General features: G+C 47.8%; 1 protein-coding gene across 1 annotated transcript in view; it reads left to right on the top strand.

The window, feature by feature from the left end:
* The window catches only part of BAHD1 (bromo adjacent homology domain containing 1), a 37816-nt gene that overhangs the window by 9616 nt on the left and 9549 nt on the right, over positions 1–18651 (top strand). Inside the window, exons 2-4 of the mRNA XM_064513323.1 lie at positions 11432–13084; positions 15915–16276; positions 18055–18214. Coding sequence (XP_064369393.1) covers positions 11449–13084; positions 15915–16276; positions 18055–18214 — 2158 coding nt within the window. The 5' untranslated portion in view covers positions 11432–11448. The remainder of the gene's footprint in view (positions 1–11431; positions 13085–15914; positions 16277–18054; positions 18215–18651) is intronic.

Genomic DNA, 18651 nt, shown 5'->3' with positions numbered 1-18651 from the left:
CTATTTAAAGGTGATATTTGTTGCCATGACTGATCAAACCTGGGATGCAAGCAAATGCGTGTATTTAAATCTCGCTCTAATGATGCGGGCAAAGGCTGAAAGAGCTGGGCCAGGTTCTGATGGGAGTTAAACTGGCTCGTGCAGAAGCAGCGATCGGGTGCCTAGCCCTCGAGAGCGGCTGCTGTCCGAGTTACCCACGGCTGGCGTTGTAATCTCTCTTAACAGTTCTTGCATGGAGACGTACAACGTCCAACTGTCTTCCATGGGAGTTTTGTCGCTGATGCCAATACCGTGCCAGCTGCTGGCTGTTCCAGGTGGTGGAAATGCTCTTCTGGCTCCGCTCCTCCGCTCGGCACTCTTGGCAATGCGGGCTTGGAGCCCCTCTTAAGTTATCAGAAGGGGGGGGGTTGCGCAGGGGGCAACGATTGCTCTGCCTTGGCCAGGAGCAGCTGGGCAGCTGTGATGTTTGCCGTAGCAAGTGGTCCACGCGCAGCTCTGCCCCGGACCCGTAACGGTTCTGCGAAACAACAAAGGCTCCTCACTTAAAACCCGCAAAGTGCTAATTACTTAGCAGTGAAAAATGTAATCGCCAAGCAATCAACTTGAAGCGCTTAGTGGCTGGTGGGGCATCGGTGTAGTTTGATGAAGACGTTAATAACCTCAGTTTCAAAACTGAAATCTCATTTATTTCCCGTGCAAGTGTGACTGCACCTTGGGGTTTCCCGTGCACCCCGTTTGCGTGTTGAGCCCCTGGGGCTATAGCCATCTTCCGTCTTTGTGCCCGCTGGCTCATCAGAGCATGCGTTTCCGTGTGCTGGTTCCCATAACAGAGCTGCCCTTCATGATTTGTGCTTTTTCTTTTTTTTTAAGGCATATCTGAGTTCAGGCATACAGGTGAGTGTCTTAAGGCCAACTTAGGATTTAAGCCGCTTGCTCTCCTCTGAGAAATCACAAGGTGCCACAGCAGCATTCAGGTATGATAATTTTGGGACTGACCTTATGTATTAAAACAGTTGAGTTGTGAAACGTTTTAAGAGGAACTTTCTTGCCTTCCCTAAAAAAGGATAGAAAGGTGTTAGCGTAAGTTTTGGTAGAACTGGCAGTGCCATTCTGCTTTAGTTGCAACTGTGTCACGATGATATGCATGAAAATGCATTTAAACATATACAAATATTTTACAGAGCTGCTTTTAGCTTGGCTAGCTTCTTCAAGAGACTTATGTGGACAACTAATAGTTTGTAGGTTCTGCAATGGTAACGGGTAGCCTAGAGGTTTGCTCTCCTGGGCTTTTACTGTTCCCATCTTCTAGATCCAAGTTTCTAGACCTGCAGAAGTCTCCTCCAATTTGAGGAGCCTTAGGACAAGAATAACTGAAGCTGCAACTTTTTTCCCCCAGGATTAAGTTCAAACGCAGCGAGGTCAGCTTCAGATTTAAGGTCCATTTAGCTTTCAGCACAACCGTGTGGTTTATGATATACTGGGAAGGCAAATGCTTGGTTGTGTGGATTCGAGTGGGAATGAAAAAGTTTTGTCAGCGTCTTTCTTTAGCTTAACTTCTGGGCTGGAATTGAAGTTCTCTAGGTGCAAACCTGCTCGGCATGAATGTGTCACCTGTATGCTTAGGCTGGGGAAGTGTGTGGAGCATGATGTTTCAAGTGATGGCAGGAAAGTGAGAATAGAGTCATATAAATGTGACTTTCTCTTGAAAAGTTATATATAGGGGGGTCCTCTAAAATATAAGATGAACTTGTTACTTTAACACAGCTTTTTTCTTTTCTTTTTTTCTTTCTTTTTTTTTCCTGCTTGGGAAATTTAAGCCAAGGCTATAAACACCCCAATTTGTTAAATTTTAAAATCCAGTTTCTCTTCTGCCCTTTTCTCTCGGGGATTAGAACTGCTGGTGTCAGTTCTTGGAGTGGTGACGCGAAGGGTTGAGGCACCGAGGTGGGGCTCTTCCTTGTCGGGCAGCTTTGAAGGATGCTCTGAAGCTCTGCAAATGAGCTGCGATATTTAAAGGGAGGGTGGAAAAAAAAGAAATTGTTCCTGAGAAGTCACCTTTGGATCAGATTTTTTCAACGGTTAATTAAATGGTATTGAAGGAGTGCCCTGCTCTCCCAGGAGTTTTCTGTGTTGCTTGTATTCCTTCCCTAAAGCAACTCTTGACTTTGTATAGTCCTGGCATCTCCAGGGTGCCGTACCGAGAGTTCCCATGCTAGAAAGAGTTAAGAGATCCAACCTTTGCGGAGGCAGAGCTGCCGGAGAGAAGAGACGGAAAGAGAAAGGCCAGATCCAGACGCAGGATGGCAACGGCAGCTTTGCAAAATGGAGAGGAGCTGGCAAGGAGGCACCTGCCCTTGGGTTCCTGGTGGCAGCTCGGCTTTGCGCATGCACGTGAGATCATGGTGCATCTCGGTTTCTTTAAGCTGCACTGCTTGGAGTGCCGTTGTGGACTGGTTGGGGGGGGCGAGGGGGGCGATTATAATATATAGGAGAGCTGCAATATCTACCTTAGGAAAAAATTTTGCACTGTGTTCTTCGAAATAAATTCAGGGCGGAATAATTTGTTATTCCGTTTTGTCCCCGTAACCAGGAATCGTGCCAGAGTTTTCTGAGCAAACTGACGTGTGATTGATATTTTACCAGACTCAGCCTTCTGCTGCGAAGGAATTTAGTTTGCATTTTGAATATATGGAAAATCAGATGAGCAGGGCTGAGGGTTTGCTTTTTTTTTTTTTTTTATTATTAACTTGATTGGCAAAGCTTGTGTTCCTTTGAAAGCATGACTGTCAAAGCTGTGCTGAAATATTTTTTGACTTGGTTTTTCAGACTGCTTGCAGGCTGCTTACTGGGGATTGCTCGCGTCGCTGTCGCGCAGGCAGCTTTGTGCTGAGCCTATTTCAAGTTCTTGGGAATCCTCTGATATTGAATGTATCTGTGATACGTAGCAGTGCTTGCTGCTGACGGTCTTTGGGATTTTTTTTTTCCCGTATAAGAATTGCGAAATGGGTGTAGGGCTCCTGGTATAAACACTTTGGAGAGGGAGGGGAAGAGTATCTCACAGATGTCTACGTAGTTAAAAATCAGTGGTATAAACAGGCCAAGCTAAGCTAAGCTTTGTCGAATCCAAATATGCCTCTCCCAAATGGGACTTGGTACCAATAACTCTGCTTTAAAAATCTGTTAAATTTCTCCTTCCTTGGTCTCGGGTGGTCCAGCGGGTGCTGCTCCTGCCCGTTGCAGTGCTCACCTGGTCTAGCTTCCTTCTGTAGCCCACCTATCTTCGCTAAACGGAAACCATAATAACCAGTTTGCTGAGGAATGATATGGCTAAGGCCAGATGCCAAAGTGTCTCTTAAGCTTGAGCATTTTGGGTTCAAAAGGGTCCATCTGGAGACAAATCGGGCCTTGTACCTTCACGTGCGCATCTGCACCTGCAAGCGCCAGGGGTTGCCTCCAGCTTTTCAGTGTTTGGCACCTTTGCTTTAAATCCAGCAGGATGGCTGGCTCTGCTTGGGAAAGGGGATGGTCTTCTGCGTGCACGTTTGCTCGTACGATCGTCTTTAACGTGACCGCGTTACTGGCTTTGCCCAGGCCCCCCGAATTGCTTGGGGTGCTGTGCCGGCCGTTTGTCGCTCCACCTCGCCGTGCGCAGGATGGAAACGCTGAAGCGCGAGAAAGGCAGGGGACCGCTGGAGAAGGAGCGACCTTGGGCTTAGCGATGCCGGCCGCTGCGGGAATCTCGCTTTTTGCCGGTGAGGCTGCCCAAAGCTGGTGGCTGTTGAGAGGCCATCTGCTAGGGTGCCTGGGCGATGGGTGCAGAACGGGAACGTTGATCGGGAACTGCTGCATGCCATATCGCTCCAAAGGCATCGCGTAGCTCAAATCTTCATTCTTGTCCCAAGACGCCCTTTCTAACCTGTTGAAAAGCAAGAGACGCGTCTCCTCCGAGTGAGGGCAGCCAGCTGTTTTGTACGTCTTGGAGCAAATGGAGGGGATGGAGCAAAAGCCCGAGCTCTGATTTAGTCGCAGTTTTCATGCATTCAGCTGGGCTTGGGGGAGGTGAGGAAGGAGCAAGGGTGGCTTTTCTCGTGGATAATCGCATTTTGCATCGCTGCTCGAGAGAGGGTACGAAAGCGTGGCTGTGCTGTTGCCCCTAGGGCTCTGCGCTCGCCAGGACCGATTTCACTCTGCTGCTCAGCCAAGGCTGGGGCTACAGGGCTTGATCTGGTTTTGGTGACCCGTTTCATGTTTTTACTTCCCACCTTTATTCCTTACTACAGTATTTACTGAATATTGTTTAGCTGAAGTGGTAGCCTTTCCCTGACAACAAAATACAGTAATACAGCTTTACACCATCTGTAATGAGGAAAGGAAAGATGGTGCGTTTCTGATGTGACAGTAGCCGCCCAAAAAGAGAAACTTGTCCTCTATTTCAATTCGCTACAATTCAATTTAATCAGTTTCAAGTTGAAATATTTTCATGTTTCATCTTCCCTATCTCCCCCAGACTTATGATACTGTTGCTGCAGGATTTAATTCTTTTCCGCTGGTATTGAGCAGAAGACTCTCCCCAACTACCTAGGCGTAAACTGTTTAATTCGGCTTGTGTGCCGAAAGCTTGTTCTGCAAGTCAAGCTGGTTGAATAGTTGTTGATTTAAAATAATAATAATAATAACAAAAAACCTCTTGGACAACGTGTGCCTTTCTTTTGAAGGTCTGAATCTCAACCTCCCTCTAGCTGGGGGCCCATCCGCGCAATGAAATGCAGCTATCGTAGCCTGAGCGTGCGTGTTGCTGCTAGCTAGCACCGGGGCTTGTAGCCGTTAGCGATGGTGGAGGAGATGCAGCAGATGCAAAACGCCTTCCCTGCTAGGACAACCTGCCTGTTCGGACTTTCCGAATCGCTTTGGCCAGGGAATTTGAATTCCAGCATTCGAGGATGTGAAAAGGCCGCTTTCCCCAGGACAGGCAAACCCTATCCCAGTGCTAGTAATGCATGCTGCCTGGTCAGGCATCAGTGGTACAGCGGTGATTTTTTTTTTCTTTCTTTCTTTCTTTCTTTTTTTTCCTTGTGAGCACTGCTTGCTGAGGCTGCGGAGAGCGCGCAAACAGCCGGAGAAATCTAATTTTGGCTTCCCTGCGAAGCATTTCGGAGCACTGCCACTAGGCAAGATCTCCGAGCAGATAGTCAAGGCTGCGACGGGCCCTCCCAAGAAACGTGCTCCTCTGCCGGGGTGTTCACCGTAGCTCGTGTTTGTGCAAGCGGTCGGCCGCGCAGCTACGGGCTGCACCCTCGCGTGCTTCGTTCGCAGCCCGTCATCGCTTTCAGACAGGTAGGGCAGTCTTTTCCAAGCATCAGATTATAATTGCAGCGCTTTGAATGCTGCAATTTATCACGGGCCACGCATGCTTTACGACACTCCTAGCTACGTGGCTGGAGCACAGCAAAGTTGTAATTACTGGTGCAGGACCAGGGAGTGGAATGAGCAGTACTCAGCCCCATACAATTTCCAGACATCGTCTCTTGACCGTGCGAGAGTTAGAATAACCCCAGATCCCTTTTTTCCCCATGTCCCTCTGAAGCTAAGGAGGTGCGGACTGAGTCCTGCAGGACAGTATCCGCATGGTTTTGAAAAGGCACTGGCAGATGATTAGGTCTGTGCTGAAGAGAGAGAAAAACAAGCCTTTTTGGCAGTATAATGAGCTCTGTATAAACAGTTTTCTTTGGAGGATGTGGATGATTGAGCTTTTGATGGGGCTTTGGAGAAAAATTGAGGCTGGACCACGGGAAGCTGAATTGCAGCCCGCAACAATTGTAATTTTTCTAAGCGTTTGAGATTGAAATGACTCTCCTGGCGTTTGGGTAATTCAGCCGGGGAGACCTGATGCTCCCACATTTCACTGTGCTTCCCAAGAGCTCCTAGGAGACTCCCTTCACGTAACGTGGTCTTTATAGCGCCCAGAATCATTTGACTCTAAAAGCAGTGTGTGGGAAGGTGCCAATCCTCAAGACGTTTGCAGTTATAGGGCTGTCGTCATAGCATAAGCCGCACCAATTTAAACGGATATAACTTCTTCAAGTAGACAAGGGCTGAAAGCAGACCAAACAACGCCGTGCACAGAAACGGAAGAGTCGTCGTAACTCTTTGTGCATTACTGCGGTGCCAAATGGCTGAGCAGCTTTAAAAGCTTTAAAACTCCTCGCTTTTGGCATCGTCTCCTTGGAGCGAGTGCATCTCCGTAGTAAAGCTTTGGAAAGGAAATGGGGCTCGAAAGGGTAGTCCCAGACTAGTTTCTTCTAATTTCACTTACAATCAAGGGAGAGAGGGGGGGGAGACAGATGCTGCAGCTGCATGATTACAGAAGATGCAGCTGTTAACACACTTGCTTATTCTCCTGCTAATGAGGCATCAACTCTCTTCTGATTTTGCTGTTTGGGTAGCAGTTTTATTCTAGCAGGAAATTGGACCTGTGCATTGTCTAATTCCCCCACGCTCTGGGTTCTGGTTTGGGTTCAACAGATGTCCAGATAATTCTTTAAAATTGGGCTAGTCTGAGGAAGAAGTCAGTGGTTTTAACTAGCTTTGAAACGCTTGCTGGGCTCTGGATGCAGCCGGATAGACCAAGCTGTGGTGTGGAGCTTGTCTTGCTCCTGATCGAGCTGGATCGAAATCTTTCCTCGCCATAAATCCAGCTCCTCAGCTACGAGTGGTTAAATGAGTTGTTCTGGCTGAGGTGTCTGAACTTGCAGTTCTTCAGATTATATCAAGGTTTCTTGAGACCTCAAAACCCAACTGTGCCCAGAGGTTTAGTCTTTGCTTTGTGGAGCTTAGCAATACATAAGCAGAAAGAGGAAGAGCAGCCTTGATGTCCTCCCTTCCCTACTGAAAGGAGACCGTAAATAGCTCATCTTGGTAGACTTTGCATGACTGATTTAAAATCATGATACACTTGACAGGCAGATGTTTGGTTTTGAGTATCATTCGGAAGTTCTGCCTCTGTATTACGCTGGGGGAAGAGAAAGGAATAATAAATTACAGATAAGCCAGTTCAGCTATTTTATCCTTGGTGAAAAGGGAATGGGAGAGAAAATCCATAGAGTGATGCAACGTATGTAATACAAGTGACTTTGGTTGTTTGCAGCAATTTCTTGGTACTGCAGTGTGCTACAGCTAGCTTTGGGTTTGGTAGAGCAAGCTGCTAAGACAGGATCTAAGATGTTGCAGTTGGCTTCTGTGAGATATGGAGCCAACTATGGATTTTTCTCCTCCTGCCTCAAGTCACGATGGCTTATAATAAATGAATACTGCATGTAGCCCCTGAGCTGCCCTGGAATAACAAGATTCATTACTGAATGATAAACCTCATTGGTCCCACTTCCATCAGAATTTTATGTCAGGGGAAAGAAAATAAGAGAGAAACTTAGAAGGAAAAATAAAGCTCTGCTCCGGCTTCTGCAAATTGGTCCGCAGGTTGTGGCAGTTTTTCTTACTGTGGTGGTAAAATGGGCAAGTTCCATATGTAGAAGCTGAACCTTCCTAACCACATGTTGTGGTGTAACTAATCCACTTACAGACTTAAAAAATCAGTTTATTTCTACTGATATTCTAGAGCCAGCATAGAGCAATTGAGATGCAATTGTGCTTTGAAGGTGAACAGAATTCACCTAACTCCTGGCTTCAGTTTTTCAAGGGAGTAGGATCTAGAAAGATGATCTTCTCGTGGTTTCCAAACCCAGTGCTTGAGAGGCTTGGGGAAAAACGTGGCTGAGATGATGTTTAGTGAAAGAACCCGTCATGGAAACTCTTGAGAGCACAAATATAGAGTTGGTATTATTTGAGTTACTTCAGTTGTATTTCTCTGTGTTGTCCTGTGTTCCTGCTACAAAGCCAGACTTCAGAGGGTTAAAATACTGCAAAATTGTTGCCGGATAAAGCTGACGTTTTCTTTGCTGTCACTTAAAGGATTTGCTTGGCTCTAATGCCAAAATGTGTGCGGTTTCTTGTGGCTTTCTACAGATTTGTGGGTATTTAGTTCTTCATCCATAGGTAAGTGCCTTGTATGAGCAAAGCTAACTTCTGAATATGGGAGCAAAAACTTCAAGAGAGCAGATGACAAGAAGAGGAGATACATGCAGACATAACCTGCTTTTAATAAAAACAATAAAGCAGCTGCCCATGCTTGTTCAACTACTATCGTGCCTAAGACTCACCGTATCAAAGGGCCTACATGACTGAAACTCTCCATATGGGTGGCGCGGAGTCTCGGTGCTCTTCCTTTTTAATGCATTTTTGTCTGGAGATCTCTATTGTCATCTTTGCGTGTTAAACTCAAGGGTTTCTCTGGACGCTCCGGATTGTAGTCAGTCAGCGACGAAAGCTGTTTTTGAGTGTCGGCTATAAATACAGCATGGCCAGATATTCCTATCTGTTCTGTGCTAGAACGTAGATCTTATTTCCAGGGCTTGGAGCGGGAGGCTTTTTTTTCTTTTCTTCTTCATTTTTCCTTCTCCTTTTGCAGTTCTAAGAAATGCTCGTTGGAAGATATCGGTTGTCACCTGGAGTGTTGTGACTTAAAGCGTTCCTATGTTTAGGTTCCAGAAAAGATATTTTATTTAAACTCTTGTTTGTTGTGGCATTCGCCGCAGGGTCTAATGGGGAAGATGCTTGCTGTGCTGTTAATTACTCTCAGTTTTACTGTGAGAGAAATCTTTCCTTCAATCTGTACCGTACTTTTTTTTTTCTTTTCTTTCTTTCTTCCAACTTTAGAGCAGTTCTGGGATGACCGACCACTCAAGTGCGCACAAGGGGGTATCTGAGGTATCCAATTAACTTTTTAATAGCTGTTCTAACTCATTCAAATCCTGAATAAGTGAAGGATGTGTTGTGAGTGGCCAGAAGATCAGTGTCTTGCAGAAGTGTGGTGAGAGCTGGAGGAAAAAGGCACACGAGGCCCGAAGTGATCTCCTCTGGGCAACCAGGGTGGTTGGATGTTCAACTGCCCCCCGCCCTTGACACCGCTGAACGCTTTTGTCTCTTGATGGGGCCGGCAGAGAACAAGATCAGAGAGTTGCCGAAAAAGCGATGGTCCACATAGCCTGGTAGAAGTGGTCCTTCTCAGGCAGTGTGTATAGGGTGCCTGGCCTACCATCGCCATGCCCGCCACCACCTTTGCTTCATTCCCTCTTAAACAAGTCCTCTTGCAGAAACCCAAAGGTTGTACGCACAGTTAATTTGGCTGCTGGTGGAGGGTGCTGATTTTTTGGTGGGCCGGGACTTGCCTGTCTAAACTGAAAACCGTCCTCCTAATTTCTGGAAGCTGCGTTGCTCCTCAGAACAACACGGATATACGTGAAGGTTTGCTCCCCATGGAGCGCTGCTGTTTGGGCATTAGCCCCGGCAGTTATCCCGGGCGTAATGGGCTGTTGTAGGGTCTGCTTCCCTGAGAAATCTCGGGAAGAGTCTTGCCTCTGGGAAAGCAATGTGCAAGCCACCATGCCTTTCAACTTCTAGTTTTCTTGTAGTTAATGCATATATAACTAAGTCAATTGAAAGGCGCTGGGCTTATTTCAAACAGATAATCTCATTATCAGCTTGATTAAGCCATATCAAATGAACTGTTCGTGTAATTTTGTAGCTTTGGTCTAATCACTGCAAAAACAGTAGCTTTAATTGTGAGCATCAAAAGTCTGAGCGGCGTCGACTGCGATGCCACTTGTGGGATGTTCCCTTCAAATGCCTGACACAGGAAAGATTGGTTTGCTCTTGGATTGATGCTAATATGAAGACTGATGCTTTGGTGCTGATAAAAAGGAATCTGCCTATTTCATAAATGCCATTAAATGCAGGCGGTCGTCCTTTCCTGTGCTCAAGTATAGGCCTAATTGAAACTATTTTGATATAACTCAGGGTTTTTTTTTCTTATGTTTATAGGTTCATGTCACCTATGTGTGTCCTTTCTCGGCATTAACACGCAGCTTCTCCTGCGAGTGTGTGCTCTTTCAGCCTGCAAAATTGTTTTAATTTCTCAAACATCTGACCCAAACCCTTCTACAGGTCACTTGCTGAATTCGAAATGCAAGAGTGCAAAAGCACAGTCACCGTTCTGCTAAAAATGGAACAGGGGGTGAGGGCAAAAAAAGGTTTAGGGTGGTGGATAACTCGGGAAGTCAGCGTGTGGCTGAAGGGACTGTCCAGATGGTGCTGTTCCTCCAGCAGTGCTTGCTTAGAGGCCCCTTAGTAGTAAGTTCATGCTCTTGAAGTGGCCAGAAGGCCTCTTTATGTGACCATAGGTAAGCAGCCAACCTCCGCTACTGATGTTTTGGGTTTGGTGCTTCCTCAGCTCACCCTCCCCACCTTCCCGTGCAGGCAGCTCCCTACGAGCTGCTTGGAGCAGGCCGTTCTCCTCCCAAGGTCAGCACGTGCTATCTGCCTTCAAAAGAAAAGTTCCCTCTTACGAAAAATCAGAGCTGGTCCATTTCTGCAAGTTGGCTTGGGAAATCCACAGGTGCCAAAGAAGTCCTCCTTGTCGGCAGTTTCACCTGGGTGCTGGGCATTGCACAGCCCAGCCATGCCTTGAGAAGAGCAGTTCCTGTTCCTGGTGCAGCTCCTTTTCTCTTCCTTCTCATAGCTTAGACTTTTGGGTCAGTTTGGAACAGTGGCTTGACGTACCATGTCGATGAAAACTCAGAAATGACATATGGCTGAGGAATTCTTTTCCTCCTATAAATGCATTTGGAGAACCTGGGGTATCTCTTCAAGCCTAACAGCTTGACAACTTGGTTGTTTAACATTCATGACTTTCATAGATGCAGCTGTAGGGAAGGACAACAACAGCATGTAGCTGGGTCCTAACCTGTATAATGACTTGCATGTAATTAATTTTTTAACGTTGGCAGATCTCCATTCAATAGAGAAAGCTTACCTTTTGCATGAATAGGTGGACTTCTGGTTTTCTTTTGTTTAAATGTTTCAGAAAATGGCAATGAAACAGCCTGCCTGTAGCAAATGCAAGGTATTTGACTACTTGCAGGTTATTTCTGCTGTGTGCCATGGATCAGCATTCAGGTTAGCTTTAGTAGACGGGATGAAAATTGCCACCGCGTTAGAAGCAGGATCGATGGAACAGGGGAATGTACTTGGACTCATAGCTGGGCGTAATAGCTCTCTGGCCGTACCCTGGTTTTCCTGGCTCCTTGGCATTTCGTCACTGCCTTGCCTTTGATTATTATCATGTTCTACGGCTTAATATTAAACCACATCTCATTGCATCCTGTCTCTTAATTGGCTTAATTGGCTATGACCCAAAAAGGCTCTACTGTGCATAGAAACAAGCTTCCCCAAATATTTCCTAATTGGCAGCTGGTGCACTGTGAGGAAATGGGTCCCTTTCAGCGATATTAATAGATTATTTTTTTCTGTTTGCTCTCAGGATTGGACATTGATCCTATGACGCATGCCCGGAAGAAACAACTTTTCCTTCTGAAACATCCAGCTAGGTCTGCTGGCCAAGCTTTGTCACCAACGGGCCGCAGAAGGATGGATAGGACCGAGGCAGAGTGTGGCGAGCAAAGAGACAGAGAAGCCACTGAGGCTCCAAGCTGTCCGGGTGGGTTTGTGGGGACGAGCAAAGGCAAGAATTTGCAGGAAGTTCGGAAGACGTACCCGCTGCGGAGACGGCTGCTCCCTTCGGTGAACAAAAAAACCTGCAAAGTGCTCCTCACCAGGCTGGAGGATGTTGCTGGATCTCTGTCGAAGGAGAGCCAGAGCTGTAGAAAAAAGGACCTTCCCAGTTGGATGGAGGGTTTTGGACCTGCTTTTTTCTCGGAACAAGTTCAGTCTGTGGGAGCAGGGAAGAGCGATTCCTCTGGGGAAAAGTGCACAATAACTTATCCAGGGACAGAGCAAGAACTTGATGCTGCTCCTTCAGAGCCCAGGAAGCGAAGGCTAGCCTCGCTGAATGCAGAGGCAGTGAACAATCTGCTTTTTGAACGAGATGATGGTTTATTATCTGGCAGGCGTTTTCGGAGGGACTCTGTCAAAGGCGGCGGAGACTGTACCATTAAGAGCTTGCATTGTAAAGCTGGTGACAACTGGCCTGCTTTGGAAAAAAATACTGTGAAAACAGGTAAAGGGAAGAACCGGAATGAGCCCCGTCAGAAATGCAATAGCTGTGACCATGCACTGGATGAGGTCTTTGATGATGGGACGAAGAAGGACGATGGTGCCATCTCCTATCATCCCACCCCAAAGAGACTGGCCAGTCTGAACGCTGTGGCGTTTCTGAAGCTGACCCATGAGAAAGACCAACCCCTGAAGCAGAGGAGTAAATCAGATGGTGAGGGCAAATCAGAGAACCACTGTTCAAAATCCACGCTCAAATGGGCCAAAGCCAATAGGAAGAATTGTGTCAAACCCAAAAAGGAAATGTCTAGTTTAAAAATGGAAGGTCAACATGGCTGGCGAGGACTTGCTCTAGGTGCTTTTGGGAAAGCAGACCAGCGGGACTCCTCTAGGCTCTACGGGACGACAGAACCCGTCCCGTACGAATCGCTGTCCAACTCCTACGCTAGCACAGAAGGTTTCTACCACAGACTGCCTTTGCTTATGGGTGGACAAGCTTCCATGAAGCCAGAGTATGGAAGACCCGGAGAGAAATCCCCGACTCCCAAACAGGAATTTCATCAACCTTCCTTCCCAGCGCAGCAGTTCCCTCCCTTGCCTGTGCCGGGAAATCACACGGATTGTGGATGTCTCTATGAGTCCTCTGATCTGACTCCATTGAACGGGTTTTACGTTTATTATGGCCAAAGTGGATACAGTGGCTACTCTCACTGCTCGGTTTACCCCAAGGACGAGCTTTCACAATCTGCTACCTGTGAGGGGCTCTTGGTATCTCCTGGTTCCTTGCCATCAGGTGCTCATTTTCAGCCACTTCACTGGTGTAGCTCTCCATACTGTTGTGGAGAAGGAACGGCTATTAACAGTTACAGTGTCTGTGGAGTCGTGCATGTGCCGGAGGGCAGGATTAGCAGCGTGCACGCAGGACGGAACAGCTACCCCTACAAAATGCCTTTTGCAGCAGGTAAGGTGCAAAGTGCCCGCCAGTCTTGTTTGGCGTTCCCAGGTAAAGAGGGTTAGGTCAGAGCAGTCACTAATGAAGGCATCTCGTTGCCAGGAGGCAAACTCCCTCTGCGCGTAGGTCATCTGAGCTTGGGATCTGAACCACGGCTCGGAAAGAATCCACGTTTCTCCTCCCCTGCCCCCGTTTTTAGCCCTGAGGGTTTTTCCCGCTGCGAGGATTGGTGGGGAAAGCCTAGAATCAACGAAAGGATTTGGGCAGCGGGAAAGTGGCTTGTGACTTGTCACGCTGAAGCTAACCGCTTAGCTTTGATGTGCGTAAACGAGTGATTTTTAGTTCAGAGATGCTCTGCAAAGCGTTCTCACTATCCCGCCGTCCTACTGCAGAGCGGAGGGTCTAAAACTCTGTTGGCCACGTGACCCCTCCGTCGCTAGAAACACGTTCTCGGGGCTGGAGCATCCTCGCCGAGCAGTGCGAGGAAGCTGCTGTTGCCTTGGCTATTAGACTCTCGCCAGCGTAAGTTGTATGGGCAACGCGGTCTTTGAAGTTCTTACAGATCTATATCTGGCAGGGTTGTCTGGTGTTTCAGCTTGTGAGGCTACCGTTTGGGCAGATACTTGAACTCCTTTGCAGTGGTGTCTGTGCTGGGTAGACTGCTAACTTGCTGAACAGTGACCCCATCTTTGCTCTTAGGCAATGTCTGAAAACAAGACCTTGAAATGAAGGCAGGTGACTGTGTGGTGTAGCTATCTGCCTGGCTCTCCTCTGTCCCCTGCCCGTTTTTCTTAGACTTTGTCCTGCAATGTGATTTTACCTTAGAGCTTTGCTATTGAAAAATGTCTTTTGAAATATTTAAAACTGAATGATTGGGCTGGGTTTATTAGACACCAGGACTTTGTACTGAAACCTTCAAGCTAGACAGCGCTGCCATTTGCAAGCAGTGCAGCCTATAGGCAGGGCTGCTGCTTCGGCTGTCGAAACGGGGTTGTAAACATCAATGTTTCAGTTGACCACATGCACGTGAATGAGTCAAAAGGTGGCATAACTTACCACTTAAAACCTACTCTCAGGTAGGTGGACGAAGCTTTGGCTGAGTGCTCGCTTTGAGCGAAGCTTTGTCATCCTCCGTTTGAGGAAGCCGCCGAAACTCGGGAGCGTTTGGTTGAAGTATAGCTTCCGTTTTCCCTGCCTGTCTCCGCTGTCACAGTGCCGCTTCCTGCGGTAGGGGCTAGACAGCGTTTCCTAGCAGCTTTAATGCTCTCTGAAGAGCGCTTGCGAGACGGCTAGTTCAGCGACGGGTTCTCGTCCGGCGGTTTTCTGTACAGTGCCCTGAGGTCTCATCGGTCTACCCTGTTCTCGAAGTTTTGCACGCTAACGCTTCTGGCTTGGTGCAGCCAGAGGGATCGCGGCAGTGCAGGCGGAGAATTTGTCGGAGCTCAGCCCTACCCGCGAACGGGGGGCTTTCTCAGGGTGCCCGCAGTGGCAGCGGGAGCCCTGGAGGTAGGCGTAGCAGCGGCACATCACCCTGCTGCTCAGGTCTTTCGCGGCGTAGACTTGTCCGTGGCGAGAAGATTTCGTTTTCTAGCACGTTTTTTGGACGTGGTGCGTTCCAGGTGAAAGTCGACTGAAGGTATAAGTGCTTCACTGAGTCTCACTTCCTTCCCCTGAGCAGCTCTCATTCAAAAGCCTGCAACATTGAAATAGTTTGGATTTTTTGCTTTGCAAACTGCAGTGTATGCAGAGGTCTTCCGGAATGTTAACTGGGATTTATGCTCAGGACTTGGCTTTGTGTGTGTGTGTCCCTGAACCCTGATCCTTCCCCAGAGCAGGTGATTTCAGCGAAGGAAAAGGATTACTTTGGTTGGAAGCAACCAGCTTCCCTCTGAGTAGGGGAGACCGTCGAGGTGAGGGGTTCCCGCTTGACGTGTCAAATGCCTTGTGTTGTATCCGTCTTATTTGGCGCGTTTGAGGTGTTTGTATGACAGCGTTGGCGTCCGCTTGGTGCAAATGAAGGGTTGATATGTCACGCTGCTGTCTGCAGGCATCTCTCTGGAAGCTGCTCTCTGGGCTGCTCCAAAAGGCACGTGTTCGGAGTTGGGGAGGAGGGGTGCGCGACATCGGTCTGCTCCTTAATCTGGGAACGGGCTTCCCGCTGATGCGAGGTTATTCAGATCTGACTCGTTCTTTCCTCAGACCTGTTGTCCGGGCTGGAGCGCTTGCTTTGTGCCTGCTGGATGGATATGAGGTGTTCTGGGGTGCCTGGGGAGGCAGGTGACTTACTAACTTGTTGTGGTTAGTTGGTCTGCTTTGGAGACGGAGTTTCGCTGAAGGCAGCAGCACGCAACATCTTACAAATTTTGTCCTATGTTGTTTCACATCTCCAGAGTTATTCAGAGACTCCTCACTGTTTTCCCCGATTGCTAGGTGTTGGCTTTTTAAAAGAAGCTGGCCGCTTCTGCTAGTGCGGTTTGATCCTTCCCATCACTTTCATATGCCTTTCCGTGCTTTTATACATATTGACAGGCTGGAACTGCTTTGGACACTGGCCAGCCTTATGTGCATTACTGGCTGGCATTACTTTGGGGGATTTCAGATGGGTTTGTTGTAGTGCAGTGTCATCAGCAGCAGCATATTGGAGCATCATGGGCTTAGAAATATCTCTGCTTTTAGAATCCAATGACAGTGCAAAATCAGCGTCAAATGATGATGTGAAGGTTGTTTGCTGCTGTAATGCAATAAAGCGAATTCCAGGGGAGAGCAGAGGACGGTCTTGATCGCTTCGTCTTTTTGTATTGCAAGTGAGATACATGCCTCTCTTCTTCCCTTCTGCTAGAAGGCTGCAAGTCTCTGGACCAGCTGAACCTCACAATCCCCGTGGCAGGGCACCCTGCGTCACCTGCCCACCCGCTCTCAGGATGTCCTGTACCCAGCGTGCCACCGGCTGCAGAACCAGTTCCTCATCTGCAGACCCCCAACTCTGACCCCCAGACCATGGCCCGAGAATGTCCGCAGAGCTCAAAGCCCCCCAGCGGCTCCAAATCCGGCCTCCGAAATACTACGGGCTGTCTCCACGCCGCTGACAGTAAAGCGGCAGGAGGCCATTCCCATCCAAAGCAGCAGCGCATTAGCAGGCGGAGAGCTACCAATGGCTGGATACCCGTCGGCACAGCCTGCGAGAAGGCTGTCTACGTTGTGGTAGGTGTCTGTGAAATACTGTTTTTCTGTGTATGGCCTTACCCATATGAGCATCCTCAGGGGACTAAGATCGTGGAGGTTTGGGAAGGTGTCAGGTTAGGAAGACTTCTCTGTGCTGAATAAGAGTAAGAGCTGCATCATTTAGTCTCTCTTCAAGGTAGAAATGGTCACTAAATGCCATCTAGAACCTCCTGGACAAATTTCTAGTCGGAGCAGTAAATAGTGTCTTTTGGCTGGGCTTGGAGACTGAGCTGCTGGCCTCATTTGTTCTCATGTCCTGTTATTACCTTGCACAGCATGACAAGCAGTTTGAAAGGAAGGAAAACCTGCTACTCCTGTCCTAAGATCAGGTGAAATGCCCTGATGATGAATGCTTCTGGCTTTGGCGTTTATAAGGGTGGCACCTGCTGCTGTGTGTATGAGCCCGTCCTAGGGAGAGTTCGTGCTCCAGCTGCTTCCTGGGTTAGGGCAAGCCTGTTTGTAAAAATGAGTTAAGTTTTAGCAGTTTTCTAAAGGAAGCTCTTCAAAGCTTGTTCTTGCTGATGGTGTCTGTAGCCCGGCAGTGATGTCCCAAGTAGAGCCCAAATGATCGAGACAGTAGAGCGGCTCCCAACCGGATGCCCTCTAGCACCCATCTCTGCTGTCTGGAAAGGAGGGAGAGAACCAAGTATTGAGTCGCGTTCGGTAAATGTCAGCGGCGAGGGGAACCACGGCCCAAGGAGACTCGTCTGCGTTGCCCCCACCGTGGTAGAGCGCGGCAGCCCCAAGCCTGCGGCCGCTTGGCACGCTGCTGTAACCTCAAGCTGCAGCGATCATCGCCCGGGAAAGGGTCTGGAGCTTCTGCTTTTAGGGCTGCGTACAACGGGCAATGTGGCAGAAGGTTAAGCCCATCCTGCTCAGGTGCCCTGAAGTCAGTTTTCCGACCAAAAATCAAGAAAATCCCCAAAGCTTGCCATCCAAAAAGTGATTGTTTAGTAATGTTAGTGGGTGCAAAGCAAACATTAGTGGTCTCGTTACAGAAGGCTTTATTCCACAGCCCCACTGGCACTGCCTGCCCTGTTCATGTGAATATTTCTTGCTTTTTTTTGTTTTCTTATCAAAGAAGCCTATAGCTTCAAAATATGCATAGTTTTCAGCCCCTTTGAATGTGGAGGAGATGCAGACCTAGAAGTAGGCTGATAAAACTGTGGTGTGTGTGTGTGTGTGTTGTGTTTTGTTTTTGTTTTTTCTTCCTCCGAAGGCAGACTTTCTGCCTGCAAAATAGAGGGAACGACCGTTTTTGGTTTAGTTTGAAGTAAGGGTATTAATTTTAGAAGTAGGTGTTCTTGAGAGACCTGCTCTCAAGCTGGGTGAGCTGATCCTTCCTTCCAGCAGTATTGGGCAAAACAGTTGTTTTCTCTTGCTTTTTTGAAAATGATGGCTGTGTATGACCTGCAGGCATTTGGCTGTTATTCCCAGGTGAACTTCCTTTACTTTTTTTTTTTTTTTTTTTTTAATATAGGTAGGGCATTCATAGGAAAACAGTTTGGCCTGACCTTTGCTTTTACGAACTGACTCCCTGGGAACAGAGTTGCCATGAGTGGTCTTAGGCTGTATGACTTCTCTCAAAGCTCTCTTAGGGTGGAAGCACTTAGCCTTGGTAGTTTTAGTTTTTAATTTCCAGCAGGAGAAAAGGAGTCTTGGATTAGGCTAGCAAACAATAAACTAACTTTTTGCCTGTTCACTTGTGGTGTTTCTTTTATTTAACTTTATTTTATTTTATTGTGCCAATGCTATAGAATGAGCCCGAGCCAGCTGTCCGCAAGAGCTATCAGGCTGTGGAGAGAGATGGGGAAATTATCCGGGTACGAGATACAGTCCTCTTGAAATCAGGACCCCGGAAGAAATCTATGCCATATGTTGCGAAGATATCGGCATTGTGGGAAGACCCCAAAACAGGTACTATGTCAAAAGAGTATGTTTTGCCTCTGTGCTTGACAAATGAGGGCAAGCTGGAAATAAGGAAGCGACGGATCTCGGCAGAGCTGCAAGCTTGTTAGGATACTTCACCGCTGACGGATTGGGTGATGAAGGGGAAGAGGCTTTACAGTAAGGTTGTTCCAAGAACTGAAATGCTCTTTAATCACTAACCTGGAACTGGTAATCAAAACCTTCCTGGTTGTGAAAGCACATAATATCTGCCAACTGCATGTCTTAGCAATGATCTTATTATTTCACTGCAGCAAATACCTTGGGAGCCACTGTTTACTCAAGTGTTCTGCATCTGGGCTGGGAGGTGGTGTGGCACACTGGCTTCTCTGCAGAAGTTCTTGATGGTACTTGACTAGAGATGGTGGCTGAAGTAGCGTGGTTTGGTATTAAGGTCCCACGTCTGA

The sequence above is a fragment of the Dromaius novaehollandiae genome, chromosome 5 (assembly GCF_036370855.1).
Source record: "Dromaius novaehollandiae isolate bDroNov1 chromosome 5, bDroNov1.hap1, whole genome shotgun sequence".
NCBI lineage: Eukaryota > Metazoa > Chordata > Aves > Casuariiformes > Dromaiidae > Dromaius > Dromaius novaehollandiae.
Note: the sequence above shows the minus strand (reverse complement) of the source record. Positions and strands in the feature narration are given on the sequence as shown.